Source organism: Nerophis ophidion, linkage group LG13 (genome assembly GCF_033978795.1).
Source record: "Nerophis ophidion isolate RoL-2023_Sa linkage group LG13, RoL_Noph_v1.0, whole genome shotgun sequence".
Taxonomy (NCBI): domain Eukaryota; kingdom Metazoa; phylum Chordata; class Actinopteri; order Syngnathiformes; family Syngnathidae; genus Nerophis; species Nerophis ophidion.
In genome coordinates this window covers 30,937,876-30,955,324 of record NC_084623.1, presented here as the reverse complement: position 1 = coordinate 30,955,324, position 17,449 = coordinate 30,937,876, and the positions used below count along the sequence as shown (strand labels likewise).

The following is a 17,449-nucleotide window of genomic DNA, read 5'->3' as shown; positions in this document are numbered from 1 at the left end:
GAGAGGTGGAATTTAACTGCTGCAGGTTTGCCTGATCAGGTTATTGACACTATTCAGAGGGCAAGAGCCGCTTCCAGGCGTTCCTTGTATGACTGCAAATGGTGTGTTTTTGAAGAATGCTGTATTCTAGGAAGATCATGTCTTTTCGGTGCTCAGTGGTGACCTTTTGTGTTTCCTGCACGATTTGATGACAAAAGGGAAGGCTTTTTCCACAATCAAGCTATATTTGGCGGCCATCTCCGCTTGCCATGTGGGCAATGGAGATAAGCTAGTTGAGCAGTACCCCTTGGTATGCCGTTTTATGAAAGGGACGCGAGATTTTGCTTGCGGCCTAACCCTGCTTTTGTGCCTAAAGTGGTGAATTCATCTTATAGGATTTCCATTGTGGAGTTGAGGGCCTTTCATCCTCCTCCATTTGCATCAATGGTGGAGCAGAGGTTTAACTTGTTGTACCCTGTTAGGGAATTGCACGAGTATGTTACAAGGACAGCGGAGTTCAAAAGAGTGGATCAGCTGTTTGTGTTATGAGCAATAACTCTTAAAGGCAAGCCACTTTCGACACAAAAAATGTCTCACTGGAATGTGGGTTACACTTGTAAGGGAGTGCAACCTTCTCCAGGTTTGACGATGCATTCGACTAGGGGTGTGGCTATATCATTAGCCCTGTTCAGAGGTGTCTCTGTACAAGACATCTGTGCGGCAGCAAGCTATGTTACACCCTACACGTTTGTGAAGTTTTATCGTCAAGATGTGTCTGGGCCGTCTTCGGCACACACGGTGCTGAATACAGATGTGTTACCACGCGTGTGAGTCTCACAGCATGGGCCATGGGGAGCTTAGCTTGTCGGCTGCAACACGGGAGAAGGCCATTTATCCCATAGTGAAACACCAAAGTTAGAAAAATATCTTTGGGTTACTCAATGTAACATTGGTTCTTTGATAACAGAGTGAGGTGTTTCATGTTTTGATGCCCTCCTTGCTGGCTCGGTAAGAAACAGTCTTGAATAAGTTGGAGAGAGGGGTCGGTTGAGTTTTTAAAAGGGGCGTGTCCCAGACACAATTCAACCTGTCTGTCACCCTGACAGATACACACCCAAGGCGATATCCCACAGTGAAACGCCTCACTTGGTTATTAACGTTGAGTAACCCAAAGTTCTCTGACAATCATCAGCCACTTTCTTACTTAGACATGCATATGATTCCTTCTGAGACTTCTGCAATTTTGGAACACATTACATACAGTACCCGCCATGCACTCAAACCCATCAACCAATTCTAACAACATCCACCCGCAAACTTTTTTGTGGTTTCTCAACTGGGTAGCTGTAGATAGCTGAACCAAAGCAGAACTCTTAACATTTGTACTTAAACATATTTCCCTGATTAAGAATAGTTCCAGAATGATACAAATGTTTTTTATATTACATGCAATATTTAATGTAACGTATCTTTATCGTCCACAGTCGAAGCGGATTTCAGCAAAGGATGCCTTAGCTCACCCTTACCTGGATGAGGGTCGACTGCGCTACCATACATGCATGTGCAAATGCTGCTACACGACATCCACTGGCCGGGTTTACACAAGTGACTTCGAACCTGTCACCAACCCCAAGTTTGATGATGGCTTTGAAAAGAATCTAAGCTCTGTGAGACAAGTCAAAGGTAAGTTTAACAATCATAGAGGTGCGGTTTTGCCATTGAATCAAGTTGGATTACTATTATTGCTGGTTAGGCATTACCCGTAATCGGTGTTGAGTCTAGTACAGGGGTCGGCAACCCGAAATGTTAAAAGATCTATACTGGACCAAAAAAATCCAATTTGTCTATATAGATGCACCTTTAAGCATTTCTTAAAGAGCATTCTCATGTTGGCTGTCTTTTAATAAAGACTAGAAAGAAACACCAACTGTGTGTTTTTTGCATTTGCCCCATTGGTGACCTTGGCGCAGACGACAGTGCTCTATTTTCACCATGGCGAACAGACTTGCGCAGCTTACTGTGAGTTTTGTGGCAGATTAGCTACCGGAGTTTTCACTAAGCGAACCGGCCTCTATGTTTGATCAGGCCAAATGCTCATTCAACGTGGGAGGTATAGCTGACGACTTTGGCCAGCAAGCATCAAGGTGGGCCATGAAGTTATTGATTGCGCCCTCTACGACAGACAACTACATCGCCCTGAACACTTCTCCTGTTTAGGCAGTATGGCCTTCCTCTTCTACCGGCTGGTCCTCCTGCAACGTGCGCTTACTAGTGATGTCCAAATTGAAACTAAAATATTGATACCACCGATACCAGATCTCTATGCTATAATATCGATTGTCGAGTCAAAATATTGATACTTTTCGATATTTTTGTGATTTGTGATAAAGTATATAGTATAACCAACAGCAACACAGTGTAAAGTAACTGAATAACTAAGATCTAGTCTAAATGAAACGTGATTGCTGAGAATTCCTTTTTCTTCTGCCAGGGTAAGTACAGAAGCAAGAAAACAACTGGCAATTAAAATGAGTCACTCGGTATTATAAAACAAGTGTATGTATACTTTAGTTGGAGGCTAACACCGTATTTGCCTACGATGTCACATAGCGGAGGCATGTACAGTAGATGCTGAAGAGTGCAGGGCCAAGAACCGAACCTTGGGGAACTCCACGTGTTACCTGAACATACTCCGAGGTCACATTGTTATGGGAGACGCACTGCATCCTGTCAGTAAGATAAGAGTTAAACCAAGACAAGGCTAAGTCTGACATAACAAAACGTGTTTTGATACGCTAAATAAAATATAATGATCGACCGTATCACAAGCAGTGCTAAGATCATTAAGCAACAACGTAAATTACGTATCATAATCCATCGTTAGCAATAGATCATTAGTCATTTTTGCAAGGGCTGTCTCTGTAGAGTGATGTGCCCTGAGACTGGATTGAAAGGCTTCACAGAGATTGTTAGACGCTTAGTGTTCATTTAGCTGCTGTGCAGCAATTTTTTCGAGGATTTTCGAAATAAATGGAAGGTGGGACATTAGCTGGTAGTTTATCGAGGTAAGGATTGAGGTTAGGTCTTTTGAGCAGAGGATGATGAGCAATTTTTTGAATGCTAAGGGAACTGTGCCAGAGGAAAGTGATGAGTTTATAATATTTATCACTGATGGTCCTAATATTACAAACAGTTCTTTGATAAGTTTCCCAGGAAGGGGGTCAAATAAATATGTTTGTTTTATCCCATTTACACGCCGTAGTAGTTCCTCTAATGTTATTTCATCAAAAAGAGAGAGACTATTTTGGAGGGCAATATCCGACGTATGTACATTCGTATCTGTATTAATAAAACCCAGTTGTAGCTGGGACGCATTGTCTTTAATCTTCATTCATTTATTTAATTTTCTTATTAAATAAATTAATTGAGTCATCTGCCAAGTGGGTGGAGGTACTGGGAGGAGACCCTTGTTGGGTTAGCGATGCTACTGTACTGAACAAATATTTAGGATCGTTTTTGTTGAGGCGGATGCGATTTGAGTAGTATTTAGTTTAGCTAAGGTAAGGATTCGTTTATAAGTTATTAAACTATCATTCCATGCTTGATGGAAAACTTCAAGTTTAGTCGCGCGCCATTTGCGTTCCAGCTTTCTACATGATCATTTATTTAAGAGCTCTAGTTTTTACTGTAAACCATGGGGTACGCCTTTTAGGGGCTCTTTTTAGCTTTAGCGGTGCTATACTATCAATGGTTTCACGCCAGGCGTTTTTAAAGTTGTTTGTGAGGTTATCAATAGAGCACACATAATTTAGGAATTGTGCCATTACCCAAGGCAGCAGGCCAGCAAGAGTCATTGTTGTGGCAGCATTAATGTTGTGGCTGCTAAAGCAGTTATTATTATTAGCTTGTTGACAATGAGTCAGAACTTCAAATTTTATAAGGTAATGATCGGACATTACTCAAGTATACGGGAGTATACTAAACTACGGGTGTAGACTTCCCAAACATGGGCTACACATCTATTTTCAAAAATATCATATCAGAACTTCAAAGAAACACAAAAATGGTATTACAGGGTTAACGCTTACATTCTCTTGCAGTGGAAGCAGTGTTGTTGCTCACCCTTTTTGCCAGTGCGTCAAAGTCTAGTATCAGTTTTCTTGTGGCAATTCTCAAAACAGATCTTTGCCTAATTTTGTTCAAATATTTGGCGAGCAGGATTAAAAAGACCAACGGGCCGGATGTGTCCCCAGGGTTGTAGTTTGCCCATCGTTAATATAGATAGAAATCCCTACTTGATGTTCCTCGTTAATGTGAAAAAAGAAGAAATAATGAATATTGTAAAGAAATGCAAATCCCAGACTTCAACTCATTGTGACATAATTGATATGAAAGTAATAAACAAGTTATTATATAAGTTTCAGAACCTTTAATGTATACCAGTCATTTATCATTTCAAACAGACAAATTCCCTGACGAAATGAAAATAGCATAAGTAGTACCAATTTATAAGGCTGGAAACAAACACCAGTTTACAAACTCTATACCTGTTTTTTTACTTCCACAGTTTTCTAAAATCATCGCAAAATTATTCAACAATACATTGGACAAATATAAAATCAAAAGACAACCAATACGGATAGAGAGCTAACATCGATGCCCATAATCAAAATAATAGAGGAAATGACCAATGCAATAGATATTGAACAATGTGCTGCAGTAGTATTTATGGATCTAACAGAAGCATTTGATACAAATAATCATGATATCTTATTAAAAAAAATAGAACAATACGGCATGAGAAGATTGGTCTTGAACTGGGAAAGAAGTTATTTCACGATCTATCCATCCATTTTCTACAACTTGTCCCTCTCTGGATCGGGGGGTGGCTGGAACCGAACCCAGCTGCATTCGGGCGGAAGGTTTAGCATATCAGTATGTGGAATTAAGTTATGGAATGGATTAAGTAAATAAATCAAACAATGTACTAATATGATCCAATTTAAGAGGCTGTTCATACATCAAGTGTTTACAAAGTACGAAGAATAAGAATTATGATAAACGTCATGAATTTTTTGAAAATGAAATATTCATATCATTAGGAAAATCATAACTAATTTAACTACTTATGATAAGAACTGATGTACAAAACCCAAAACCAGTGAAGTTGGCACATTGTGTAAATTGTAAATAAAAACTGAATACAATGATTTGCAAATCCTTTTCAACTTATATTCAATTGAATTGACTGCAAAGACATTATACTTAACGTTCGAACTGAGAAATGTTGTTATTGTTTGCAAATATTAGTTCATTTTGAATTTGATGCCTGCAATCTGTTTAAAAAAGCTGGCACAAGTGGCAAAAAGACTGAGAAAGTTGAGGAATGCTCATCAAACACTTATTTGGGAAATCCCACTGGTGAACAGGCTAATTGGGAACAGGTGGGTGCCATGGTTGGGTATAAAAGGAGCTTCCATGAAATGCTCAGTCATTCACAAACAAGGATGGGGCGAGGGTCACCACTTTGTGAACAAATGCAAGGAATTTAGGGATTTCACAATCCATGGTCTGTAATATCATCAAAAGGTTTAGAGAGACTGGCGAAATCATTTCACGTAAGCAAGAATATTACTGACCTTCGATCCTTCAGGCGGTACTGCATCATTAAGCGACATCAATGTGCAAAGGATATCACCAAATGGGCTCCGGAACACTTGAGAAAACCAATGTCAGTAACTACAGTTGATCGCTACATCTGTAAGTGCAAGTTAAAACTCTACTATGCAAAGCCAAAGCCATTTATCAATAACACACTGGCTTCGTTGTGCCCAAACTCATCCAAGATGGACTGATGCAAAGTGACAAAGTGTTCTGTGGTCTGACGAGTACATTTCATATTGTTTTTGGAAACTGTAGATGTGTCCTCCAGTACAAAGAGGAACCATCCAGATTGTTGTAGGCGCAAAGTTCAAAAGCCAGCATCTGTGATGGTATGGGGGTGTATTAGTGCCTAAGGCATGGGTAACTGAAGGCGCCGTTAATGCTGAAAGGTACATACAGGTTTTGGAGCAACATATGTTGCCATCCAAGCAACATTATCATGGACGCCCCTGTTAGTTTCAGCAAGACAATGCCAAACTACGTGCTACAACAACGTGGCTTCATAGTAAAAGTGTGCAGGTACTAGACTGGCCTGCCTGTAGTCCAGACCTGTCTCCCATTGAAAATATGTGGTGCAATATGAAGCCTAAAATACCACAACGGAGACCCCCGACTGTTAAATAACTTAAGTTGTACATCAATAACTTAAGTTGTACATCAAGCAAGAATGGGAAATAATTCTACCTGAAAAGCTTTAAAAATTGGTCTCCTTAGTTCCCAAACGTTTACGGAGTGTTGTTAAAAGGACAGGCCATGTAACACAGTCGTAAAAATGCCCCTGTGCCAACTTTTTTGCAATGTGTTGCTGCCATTAAATTCTAAGTTAATGATTTTTTGCAAAAATTACGTTTCTCAGTTCGAATATTAAATAGCTTGTCTTTGCAGTCTATTCAATTGAATGTAAGTTGAAAAGGATTTGCAAATCTTTGTATTATCTTTTTATTGGCGAATTATACAACGTGCCAACTTTGCTGGTTTTGGGTTTTGTATTCAGAACACATCGATGTAAATTGTGTACAAACTGAGAACAGGATGTGTTAGTAATTTTTATAAAGTGAAAAATGGGGAGGATTAGATAAGCATGTTTGCATTTTCTTCCCATGACCGCGTGGGTTCCCTCCGGGTACTCCGGCTTCCTCCCACCTCCAAAGAAATGCACCTGGGGATAGGTTGATTGGCAACACTAAATTGGCCCTAGTGTGTGAATGTGAGTGTGAATGTTGTCCGTCTATCTGTGTTGGCCTTGTGATCAGGTGGCGACTTGTCCAGGGTGTATCCCGCCTTCCGCCCACGTGCAGCTGAGATAGGCTACAGCTTCCCCTGCGACTCCAAAAGGGACAAGCGGTAGAAAATGGATGAATGGATGCTTCTTTGTACTACTTTTTGTGCATGTTTTAAAGAAAATATGTAAAATATGTGATGTATCATATTGATACTGTATACATATTCGAAATACATTTCAACCGACCAACTGTATCAAAAGTGGCGCTTAGATCCAGCAGAACCATCACTGTGAGCTTTTTGTTATCAAGATTGCACCTGATGTCATTTGAAATCTTTAGAAGTCCTGTCTCGGTACTGTGGTTTATCCTAAAACCAGACTGAGGTTTTCTAAAATGTTATTTCGATTTACAAAATTGTTAACTTGGTCAAAAACAAGTTTTTCAAACATTTTACGTGAACTCTAAGGTGAATACAGGTCTGTAATTTTTAAAACATATGGGTCCAAACTGCTCTTCTTTAAATGGGGCTTCACCACCACCAAAAACGACAGGGAAAAACCCTGTGTGAAGAGAAGCTCATAATAGTTAAAAGCTGTTACTAATACAATACATACCATGATTTAACTGATGTAGGAATTGATTATAAAAGGCAGGTCATTGGGTTTTCTCAGTAGAAAACTCAACTAAGTGTCCTTTCATCAACCAGAACAAACATCTCCAGTGTTTCCTCAGACAAGGACAACATATCAGGTGTGTTAGCAGATCAAACTTGCTGTGTTTAGAGACCTGATCTGATGTCTTTGATCTCGGTTATGAAATACATACGTTCATGGTACATACGTTTAACACAGCCATGTGTTGGGTCCATGTAGCGTTCGCCTTCATGTTATTTGAGTTCTGCATTTTACATCTTTTCCTTTCTTTCATGAAACAACCTTTGAGGAGGAGATTGGGACACAATACTGACAATGTTGATTACTTGGTGTGTCTGTTCTCTTCCACAGAGATCATTCATCAGTTTATTTTGGAACAACAAAAGGGGAGTCGAGTACCACTCTGCATCAACCCTCAGTCAGCTGCTTTCAAAAGCTTTATCAGGTGGGAGGCTCTTTAATGTGTTTTGTCTCAGAAGATAGATTATCTATGATGGTTGCTATGTTTTTTTTTATTCAAAATTTATTTTACAAACTCTAAACTGTTCATATCTTTGTAAGAATGTAAACTTACAAAATCTACAGAGGATCAAACAGTTAGGTTCCCATGGTTTATCTGATCCTGTACTTAGAGTTCAGAATTATTGTAAATTTTAAATAAACTCAAACCTGGCCATGTAATTTTCGTTTTTAAACCCATTAAAGACGACGTTCAATCAGTCCATCTAAAAAAGAACTGATCAAAGTATCAGTACGTTCTTAATGTATGCCGTATTGACCCGAATACAAGACACACCATTTTACAGACCCGTTCTTGGGTCAAGACAGAATGCATCATCATGTTTTATATATCAGATAGGCATATTTATTTCTTGCTAATACAAACTCCGTTTCCATATGAGTTGGGAAATTGTTAGATGTAAATATAAACGGAATACAATAATTTGCAAATCATTTTCAACCCGTATTCAGGTAAATATGCTACAAAGACAACATATTTGATGTACAAACTGATAAACATTTTTTTTTTGCGAATAATCATTAACTTTAGAATTTGATGCCAGCAACACATGACAAAGAAGTTGGGAAAGATGGCAATAAATACTGATAAAGTTGAGGAATGCTCATCAATCACTTGCTTGGAACATCCCACAGGTGTGCAGGCTAATTGGGAACAGCTGGGTGACATGTTGGGTACAAAAACAGCTCCCCAAAAAATGCTCAGTCTTTCACAAGAAAGGATGGGGCGAGGTACACCCCTTTGTCCGCAACTGCGTGAGCAAATAGTCAAACAGTTTAAGAACAACGTTTCTCAAAGTGCAATCTCAAGAAATTTAGGGATTTCAACATCTATGGTCCATAATATCATCAAAAGGTTCAGAGAATCTGGAGAAATCACTCCACGAAAGCGGCATGGCCGGAAACCAACATTGAATGACCGTGAGCTTCGATCCCTCAGACGGCACTGTATCAAAAACCGACATTCATCTCTGAAGGATATCACCACTTGGGCACAGGGACACTTCAGAAAACCACTGTCACTAAATACAGTTTGTCGCTACATCTGTAAGTGCAAGTTAAAGCTCTACTATGCAAAACGAAAGCCATTCATCAACGAAATCCAGAAACGCCGCCGGCTTCTCTGGGCCCAAGATCATCTAAGATGGACTGATGCAAAGTGGAAAAGTGTTCTGTGGTCTGACGAGTCCACATTTCAAATTGTTTTTGGAATTATTCGACATTGTGTCATCTGGACCAAAGGGGAAGCGAACCATCCAGACTGTTATCGACGCAAAGTTCAAAAGCCAGCATCTGTGATGGTATGGAGGTGGATTAGTGCCCAAGGCATGGGTAACTTACACATATGTGAAGGCACCAATAATGCTGAAAGGTACATACAGGTTTTGGAACAACATACTGTATGCTGCCATCTAAGCGCCGTCCAACTTAGTTATTTGTAAAAACGAAGTAATCAGTCAACTAAGTAAGTTACTTTTTGAAAGAGTACTCAGTAATTTAATTATTTTTTTTATAGTAAGTGTGGTAACTCAGACTGCAAGTCAACTCTGGTGCGGTGCGGTTCATTTGAATGCTATTTTAGTTTTTAGACTGTCTTGTATCCAGGTCAATACTGTCAATCTACCATTGCAAATCTTTTTTTCAAGCCGATACCAATAACGTCCTGCTTCTCAAGACTGATATTGATAAATTCTTTGTATGTATTGTTTTAATTTACATTACTGTAGTTTGTGCACACCTGGATGTAAAAATAATTCAAACTGTACTCATACATTTTCAGTGTCATCAATAATCCTAATCAATAATAAATCGTCCGATATTTATTTTGAACCCCTAATGTTTGTGTAATAAACTTGTATACACCTAATGCACTTTATCTCTCAGTTCCACAGTGGCACAGCCCTCTGAAATGCCTCCTTCTCCACTGGTGTGGGAATAGCTGCTGTTGTGAGTGTGATGATCTTTGCCCGAGAAGCTGCTAATATGGAATCATGAAAGCGTCTCAATGTCATCAGTCATCTGCGTAGCATTTCACTGGAAAAGCATGACTTCTCGTTGACATCTACTGATTGTATGCTCAAATATGATAAATCAAAAAAAACAAAAAAACAACAACCCAAAAACATCCACTATCTGCTTTTTGTGGGTGTAGTACAAAGATGGAAATGTATGTGACAAATACTCAATAGGATAACGTTATCATCTTTACACTGCGCCATAATGAAATATATTTGCTTTCATGTGTATATTTAAAATTTTTCACAAGATGTGATTATGACTTTTCCCCCTGTAATTGGTTAGTACGGCGACAGCTGTCTTCCCTTCTGAACTGTTAGATTACCAAATCAGAATTAAACCCAATTCAACTTGATATTTAGGCAATCGATTATAGTTGCATCATCAGGTTTAGAAATCTCAGGCTCCCTCCAATTTCTTGGTTATGTCATATTAACTGTATTTAATCTGGCCCTGTGTTCTTTCACACTCTTTGTCATTTCTTTTTGCCAAAGATTCAGTTCATGCACAAAGGGGGCGTGTTTCTGGAAATTATGGCAATTTTAAAAGTTGTTGAAATGTTTGACGCAGTGTCGTCATAAACTCCATTTTTTATAATGTATCAATATTCAGAATAAAATGTATTCAAGGAAATTCTAATTAAGACTACGCTTGCATGTACCCACAAAAGTGGAGGTGCATACAGGAATGTAGTTATTGATTTTAAAAAGTATGAAGCTTTACAATATTACCACATTTAGGCATGCTGAATTGCATGCAGTTCATTAGATAATATATGCAAATATTTTTACCTAAGCAGCAGCTGCATTAAAAAAATATATACATTGTCTAAAATTCCTAGGTATAACATGAAAATAGTAAACGCAGTAATTTTAGTATTTTTTCAGTTGACAAAAAAATTACAGTGTGAGCTCACCTTGCTCACGCTGTTTGTGCTGAAGAAATATTTTTTTCCTTGTAAATGACCTATTATGGTCACATTTACATGTGCCCGTGCTCGTTCCATAGAGTGTAACATTAAATGGGGAATTGGCTGGTAGGAAGAAGTAACAAGGCTGAAACATGTAAATATCAATGTCAGATTTGGAACTTCCACACTGGGGTCTTTTGAAAAGTATGTCATTTACAATAAAGCATTAAGGGAAAGAGGCAGCTAACCCTTCATATAAACATTGTATCATATTTTAAACCCATACATTTTTCTAAACCTATTGGTTGGTTCAATATTCTATTCATTGCAACCATAAAACATTAATTGTAAGGTGGGAGTATAATGGTACGGCAAATATTTTTAAGGTCATGGTCCAGTTAATTTTTGGTGCAATAAAGTAACCAAATGCATTAAAAAACTACTTTGTTTTTTGGTGGATTATATTTAAAATTGAACTTAAAAAAATCAGGTAATGCTCCAATAATTTTAATGATCGAATAAAAAATTCAAATACAAAAATTTGAATTTAAACTATTTAATAGTGGTGTGCTGATAATACTTTTTTACGTCCGATACCATTATCATATTGGAGCTTTATGTATTAGCTGATACCGATATTGATTCAATACGATATCAGCACAAATCATACATACTTTTATTTTGTAGTGAGGGATGTAGAAAAAAAGTTTGACCAAGTAATATTACTCAGAAGAATGTAAGTATCAAAAGACCAACCTATTTATTATTTACCGTCTAGAATGAACGTACGCTGTCTTTAAGTTGAAGTGGTACAGTAATTGTTTTTTCGTGACACCTGGTGGCCACAATACTTTATTAAATTAAGTCATGATGCAGTAAGTTGAATGATGTGGACACATTTATTACTGGATACTTTGTTATACGGTTCTGCTTTGGAGACTTTGTCTCTATAAATGATATGCAAATATAATTATCTAATACTTTAATTATAATATTATTTTATTTAATAATTAACCTAAAGGTGTTTAGGCTGCAATATTGTTCAATGAAGGACACTAAATACATATGTCTAGCTTATGTGCTATCGTGTGCTAAACTGTTGTGTAGCTGCTAGCTCATAGTAGCCTACAGCCTACTATCTTTTTTAAATGACTTCTGTGAAATAAAAGAAAAGACCAAACTTTTGTGCTTATTATATAATCCGATACTTGTTTTTATGCTGATATCCGACCAACTTCAATATCTAATCGGGACGCCGCTAATATAATACCCCACAAGGTTGAATAGTGGTTTGCAGTTCGCCCTCACATCGTTTTCTTTGTATCCACATAAATGACAGAAGAGGGATTTTATAAGATCTGACTTCTCCTTGTCGCTTTCGTTAACCAAAGGCTGGGCTGCACTGTATTTTGTATTTACTGTACTTATCCAGTAGATGCGTTATGTGAGGCACACTTCCCATACGCCTCTGTACCAAAAAATCTGATCATGACCACTTTTGATGTTACACCCTTGTGGTACAGGCAGTCTATAAACTTAACATTTGAACAGCCATAAGTTAACCACTGTTACTATTAAATTTGACAATAAAACTTTGCCTCGAACAAGTAATGCAAAATCCACCAGTGCTTGATGAGCAATTGTAGACCTGCCAACATGTTTTGTGCTCAGCACATATTTTGATCCTTGACTACGCTTCGCTGCTCTGTACATTTTGGTGCACTTTTTTTTTTGGCCATAATTCACAGTCCTTTTAAGCCAAGATTTTTTTTTTAATGCATTCAATCTTTTAAAAGAAACTTCAATAAAAGTGCTCTTACAGTGGAACCAATGGGAGCTATGACATCATTGCGTCTATTTCGACCATAAAAACAGATAAATAAAAATCTACAAAGCGCTAACAATACTCCATTTACATTATTATTTATCGTGACCTGAATATTAACCAAGTATTAGCGATATTGTTATTATAAGCCCTAATGTTAAACACCTACATTTATTGCCGCATTGATCACAGAGAGGTAACTTCCTTATACTGTTGTATTAACATCACACATCAGCTGGTGAGCTGTTTTCTTGCCTCGCAGCTCTTGAAAGTTTATTCTCGATTATAAATAATGCCTCTTACTTGGATAGTAAAAAATGTGGACATAAACTGAAAAGTTGGTCCACTTTGGTAACACTTTGTCCCACCCCCCTTTTTCCTTTGCGAGAATTATAAGTCATTCTTCATCTAAACTACAATACATCAACATTGGAATAGTCTGCATTCCAGTGCAAGCTGACATTGTACAGTATGTGATGTTTTATGTTTGTTGGCTCTCATGACGTCAGCAATGAGTAGTAATCAGTAATGTCAAAGGAAAAAGCTAACGATGTGATGCATTTGTGAATTATTGTGCCGCTCTATGCTTAAAATGACCAAAATGCGTAAATGTTATAATAAATATGCATGTTACTACATTACATACATACTTAGAGTCAGTATGTGTCCATGGACTAAATTAGTCCAACTTCTCAAATAGTTTGGCTGTAAATAAGCCTTTTACAGTCCATGGAAACACCTTAATCCGATCGTGTTCGCTTTTCGAAGTCGACCTAACACACCTGGATTATGTTATTGGAAACCAGATCTCTTGAGGGGCCGGGGTGTGCGTGCCATGAGATGAACCTTAGTATCACGCATGCGCCTGTCTCATTCAATAATTGAAATGAAGAGGAGACTGTTTATTTGCTTCACAAATCAAAAGAACAAAACATTTTCGAGTGCATCAATGGTTGAAAAATAAGAAACAGAGATTTGTTTAAAAAGGACATGTAAAATGCCGGCTTGATTCGGACTCCCAAACAAAATACAAATCAAATGAAATCAAATGAAGCAGGTACATTAAGTGCAAATAATAAAGCGTAAACAAACCTCTTAACGCTGCATTTTTGCAAGCCAACTTAATCACTTTCTGCACAACTGGCAAGAAAGTCCAGAACAATAGCAACCTTCCTCTGGATCTCAGTCGGGACACCAACGGTCTTTTCCTTCGGATTTAAAACTCCTTCCATCAGAGCCTTTTAGATTAACTTTAAGACATTTAAAGGTTTTGTTTCCATGATTTTTGTCAAAAAATTCCTTTGAAAAAACTCTTCCGTCAGTCTTTAACTGCATCCGCCCTGATACATTCTTGGCAATACAAGATCATTTTTTGATGCTGTCTGTTATTTAACATCAGCACAGCCATTAGAGACGTACATTTTTTATGTGCCAATATCGCGGCGGACATCAGTTAAAACAAGTTGTAAGGAACCGCAAATTGCTAGTGAGACATCATAGGTAAACTGCAAAACAAATAATTTAACCGCACTGAAAGGAAATAGCGCCCACCAGTGTACGGGAGGCACATGTTGTATGACCAATAGTCACATTGGAGAGAGTGCATTGACACTTGGACTTCACACAAAAGTGCAAAGATAAAAAGAAACAAATTATTTGAGAAATCAGACTTATTTAGTGCCTGGAAACATAGTGTGTGTATATAAAACGTTAATGGAGGTGTTTGGGTTTTTATTTATATGCTTTATTGGCAGAATTTAGTCACTCCCTTTGGTTCCATTGTAAGCAGACATTTGCTTGCATTTATCTACTAGTTAGAATTAATAGAAAAAAGAAACACATAAGTGTTCTTGTCTTACTTAAGGATTGTGATTGATTGGCAACATTCCAAAATAAGTGCAGTTTCCCTTTATTTTCAACAAAACGCTATAAATTGTCTTCAAGGTTAGCATTTCTGTAATTGCCACAAAAGTAAAATAAGAGGTTTAACACTTTAAAGTTTTGTGCAAATTCAGAAGGGTGTTATTCTGTTGTAGTCAATTCATAAATTAATTGAACATAAATTAATGTTCAATTAATTTATTTATCCTAGTAGTGTTGCTCTAGGTTCTATTTAGGTCCATTCTTTTTCATCATTTGTGCTATTCAACTGGTGGCCTCTGATACAATCTTTAAAAACAAAAGAAGTGCTCCTTTAACTCTGAAATGTCTACTGCGAAGGAAGCTGATTCTCCTGGACTACCGTATTTCCTTGAATTGCCGCAGGGCATATAGTATGCGCCTGCCTTCGAATTACTGCCGGGTCAAACTCGCTTCCCAAAATAATTAGCCCATGCTTAGTATTTCCGCCTGGTCAAACTCGTGATGTCACGAGTGACACTTCTCCTGTCATCATTTTCAAAATGGAGTAGCCTGATTTCAATACCGGTAATTTGAAATTACATAAAGGGAAGAAGATCAAGAGCTATTCAGTAGGATTTAAGGTCCAAGCTTACATCACACTCAAATTTTTACTGCATACGTTTGGTAAGTGCTGGACTGAGAAGAAGTTTTAAAATAATTAGCGCATGCTTACTTTTACCGCATGCCTTTGGTAAGCGCAGGAGTGAGAAGAGGTTTTAAATTAATTAGCGCCCCAGCGGCAATTCAAGGAAATACGGTGTAAGACTAAAAGTGAAGGGAGAAGTCCTGCCCATGGTCCTTAGCTTCAACAATTTAGTTGAATAGCCCTGCTGCAAAGCCAGAAGAACATCAGCTAGCCAATTTCAGGATAGAAAACAATTAAAACCACAAGCACTTAAATAGACAAATGCCAAAAATGCGTAAGGTGAGCGGTCCAAGACCCAGCATGTCAGTAATCCATTCATCCATTAATTTCATAAATATTTCCAAAAATTGGACAAACTTGGTCTACCTTAAAAGCCAACACTTCGCCCTTCCAACGTTGCAAATATCATTCTTGTTTCGCTAAAACTCACTAAACAAGCAATTTGATTGACTCTTATCTGGCAGCAAAGATATGTAAAAAAATATTTTATATCAAACATCAAAGTATTTCTTTTGATACCTAATTTCTTCATACAGACCTTGTACATGCAGAAAAAAATATTACTTATTTTGAATGTCATTTTTTTTTGCTAATTAGCCCCATGTTTAAGAGGTGAATTAATCATTAAAAGATAATTAATCAAATTCTGCCCATAGTGTTGAACTGATTAATTTTGTCTTGAAGCCAAAAAAAATTGAGTGAACTTCTTGTCTGTAACCAGCAGAGGCATTGTTCATTCATCCATTCCTTCTCTACCAATTGCCAGTCAAAACCTGAACAATGCAACGTCAGCTTGGGAAGGTCAGCTGTCCTTTTTCACTTTGCCATTCAGATGATAATTTCGATTTTTGTTTATGAATAAACCCATGGAAAGAGTGGAAGCTTAACAGGCTAGTTCCAGTCTTCCCTTTCACACGGTTGAACCCTTTCTTCTTCTATGGTTTATGTGGGTAAAGCTGGCAATTGTCATCAGGTTGTTCAAAATAGGTATACAAAACATCAATATGAACATACACCTAGCTGCAAACCAGCAATAGCATTTATCTACAGGTTATATTACATATACTTGAATATATCACCACATACTATTGACCAGATCGCCATATACAGGAAAAACGTAGCATATTTTAAGTATAAGTGATGCCTCTGTCTGACATTGCTGAATTTTTCTAAACAGTAATAAGACTTTTGAGATCTGCCGAGCTTCTCTTCACACATGTACAATGTATCCAGAATAGAGCTTTGAAGTAAACTATTTAATATATTTTTGTTATTTTCATTTTCTATCCTGTTCTTTTGTCCTAAGGTGCAGGCATTTATTGTCATACCTTAAAAGTATGTTAATGTATATATGCGAAATACAGAACCTAGTATATGCATCCACCTAAAATGTACCACTGTATATAAATTGTATTAGCCTGCACATTTGTAAGGCTGTGAAGTTATATATTTTTTTTTAATCTTGGATACGACTGTATATAATTGTTTTCTTTTTATCATGTAGTTGGTAAATAGAGGACAAATAATCCTGTCCTGTTAACTGTATTGTGTGTGTACAGCAGAGTTGTAGATATATTGAAGGAGAAGCCTTGTTTTGTTATTGCTGGAAAAGTGAGTTTTTTTCAGTAGTTGAAATCCAAAAGTGATATTCAATCAGATTATTGGCTGTCTCTCAGTTTGGGGATTTTTCGACATGCGCTTCTGAATGCACGGAAGTACGCAGTCCTGTACACTTACCAGCCTCAATCATCACGATGTTGATTAGGTAGCGGAAAGGAATGGACTAGAAATGTAGTGATAAACGATAATAATCAATGCTGTAAAACAGTTAGTATTACCGGAACAAACTTTGATTAAATTAAAATGATTGAAAAAACGTGATTGATAACCCCACTTTGATAAACAAAGGGACTGACTAGTATTTTCTTGCTAGCTAGATAAATGCTAAGATGAACACAAGAGACGTCATACCCCAATCTAACCATATATAAATAAAATACAGTCTGAACAACTCGATTTATAGACGACAGACGGAGACGTCTTTAGCAGTAAGTGAACTCGCGTGATGTCACATAAACCGGAAGTGACGCAAAGTGAACACTCAATTTGCGT

General features: G+C 37.5%; 1 protein-coding gene across 1 annotated transcript in view; it reads left to right on the top strand.

Moving 5' to 3' along the window:
• Positions 1-15,826, top strand: part of nlk2 (nemo-like kinase, type 2) — a 69,718-nt gene extending 53,892 nt beyond the window's left edge. Inside the window, exons 9-11 of the mRNA XM_061918761.1 lie at positions 1,464-1,662; positions 7,871-7,964; positions 9,923-15,826. Of these exons, the coding sequence (XP_061774745.1) occupies positions 1,464-1,662; positions 7,871-7,964; positions 9,923-9,977 (348 nt within the window). The 3' untranslated portion in view covers positions 9,978-15,826. The remainder of the gene's footprint in view (positions 1-1,463; positions 1,663-7,870; positions 7,965-9,922) is intronic.
• The last annotated feature ends 1,623 nt before the right edge of the window (positions 15,827-17,449 follow it).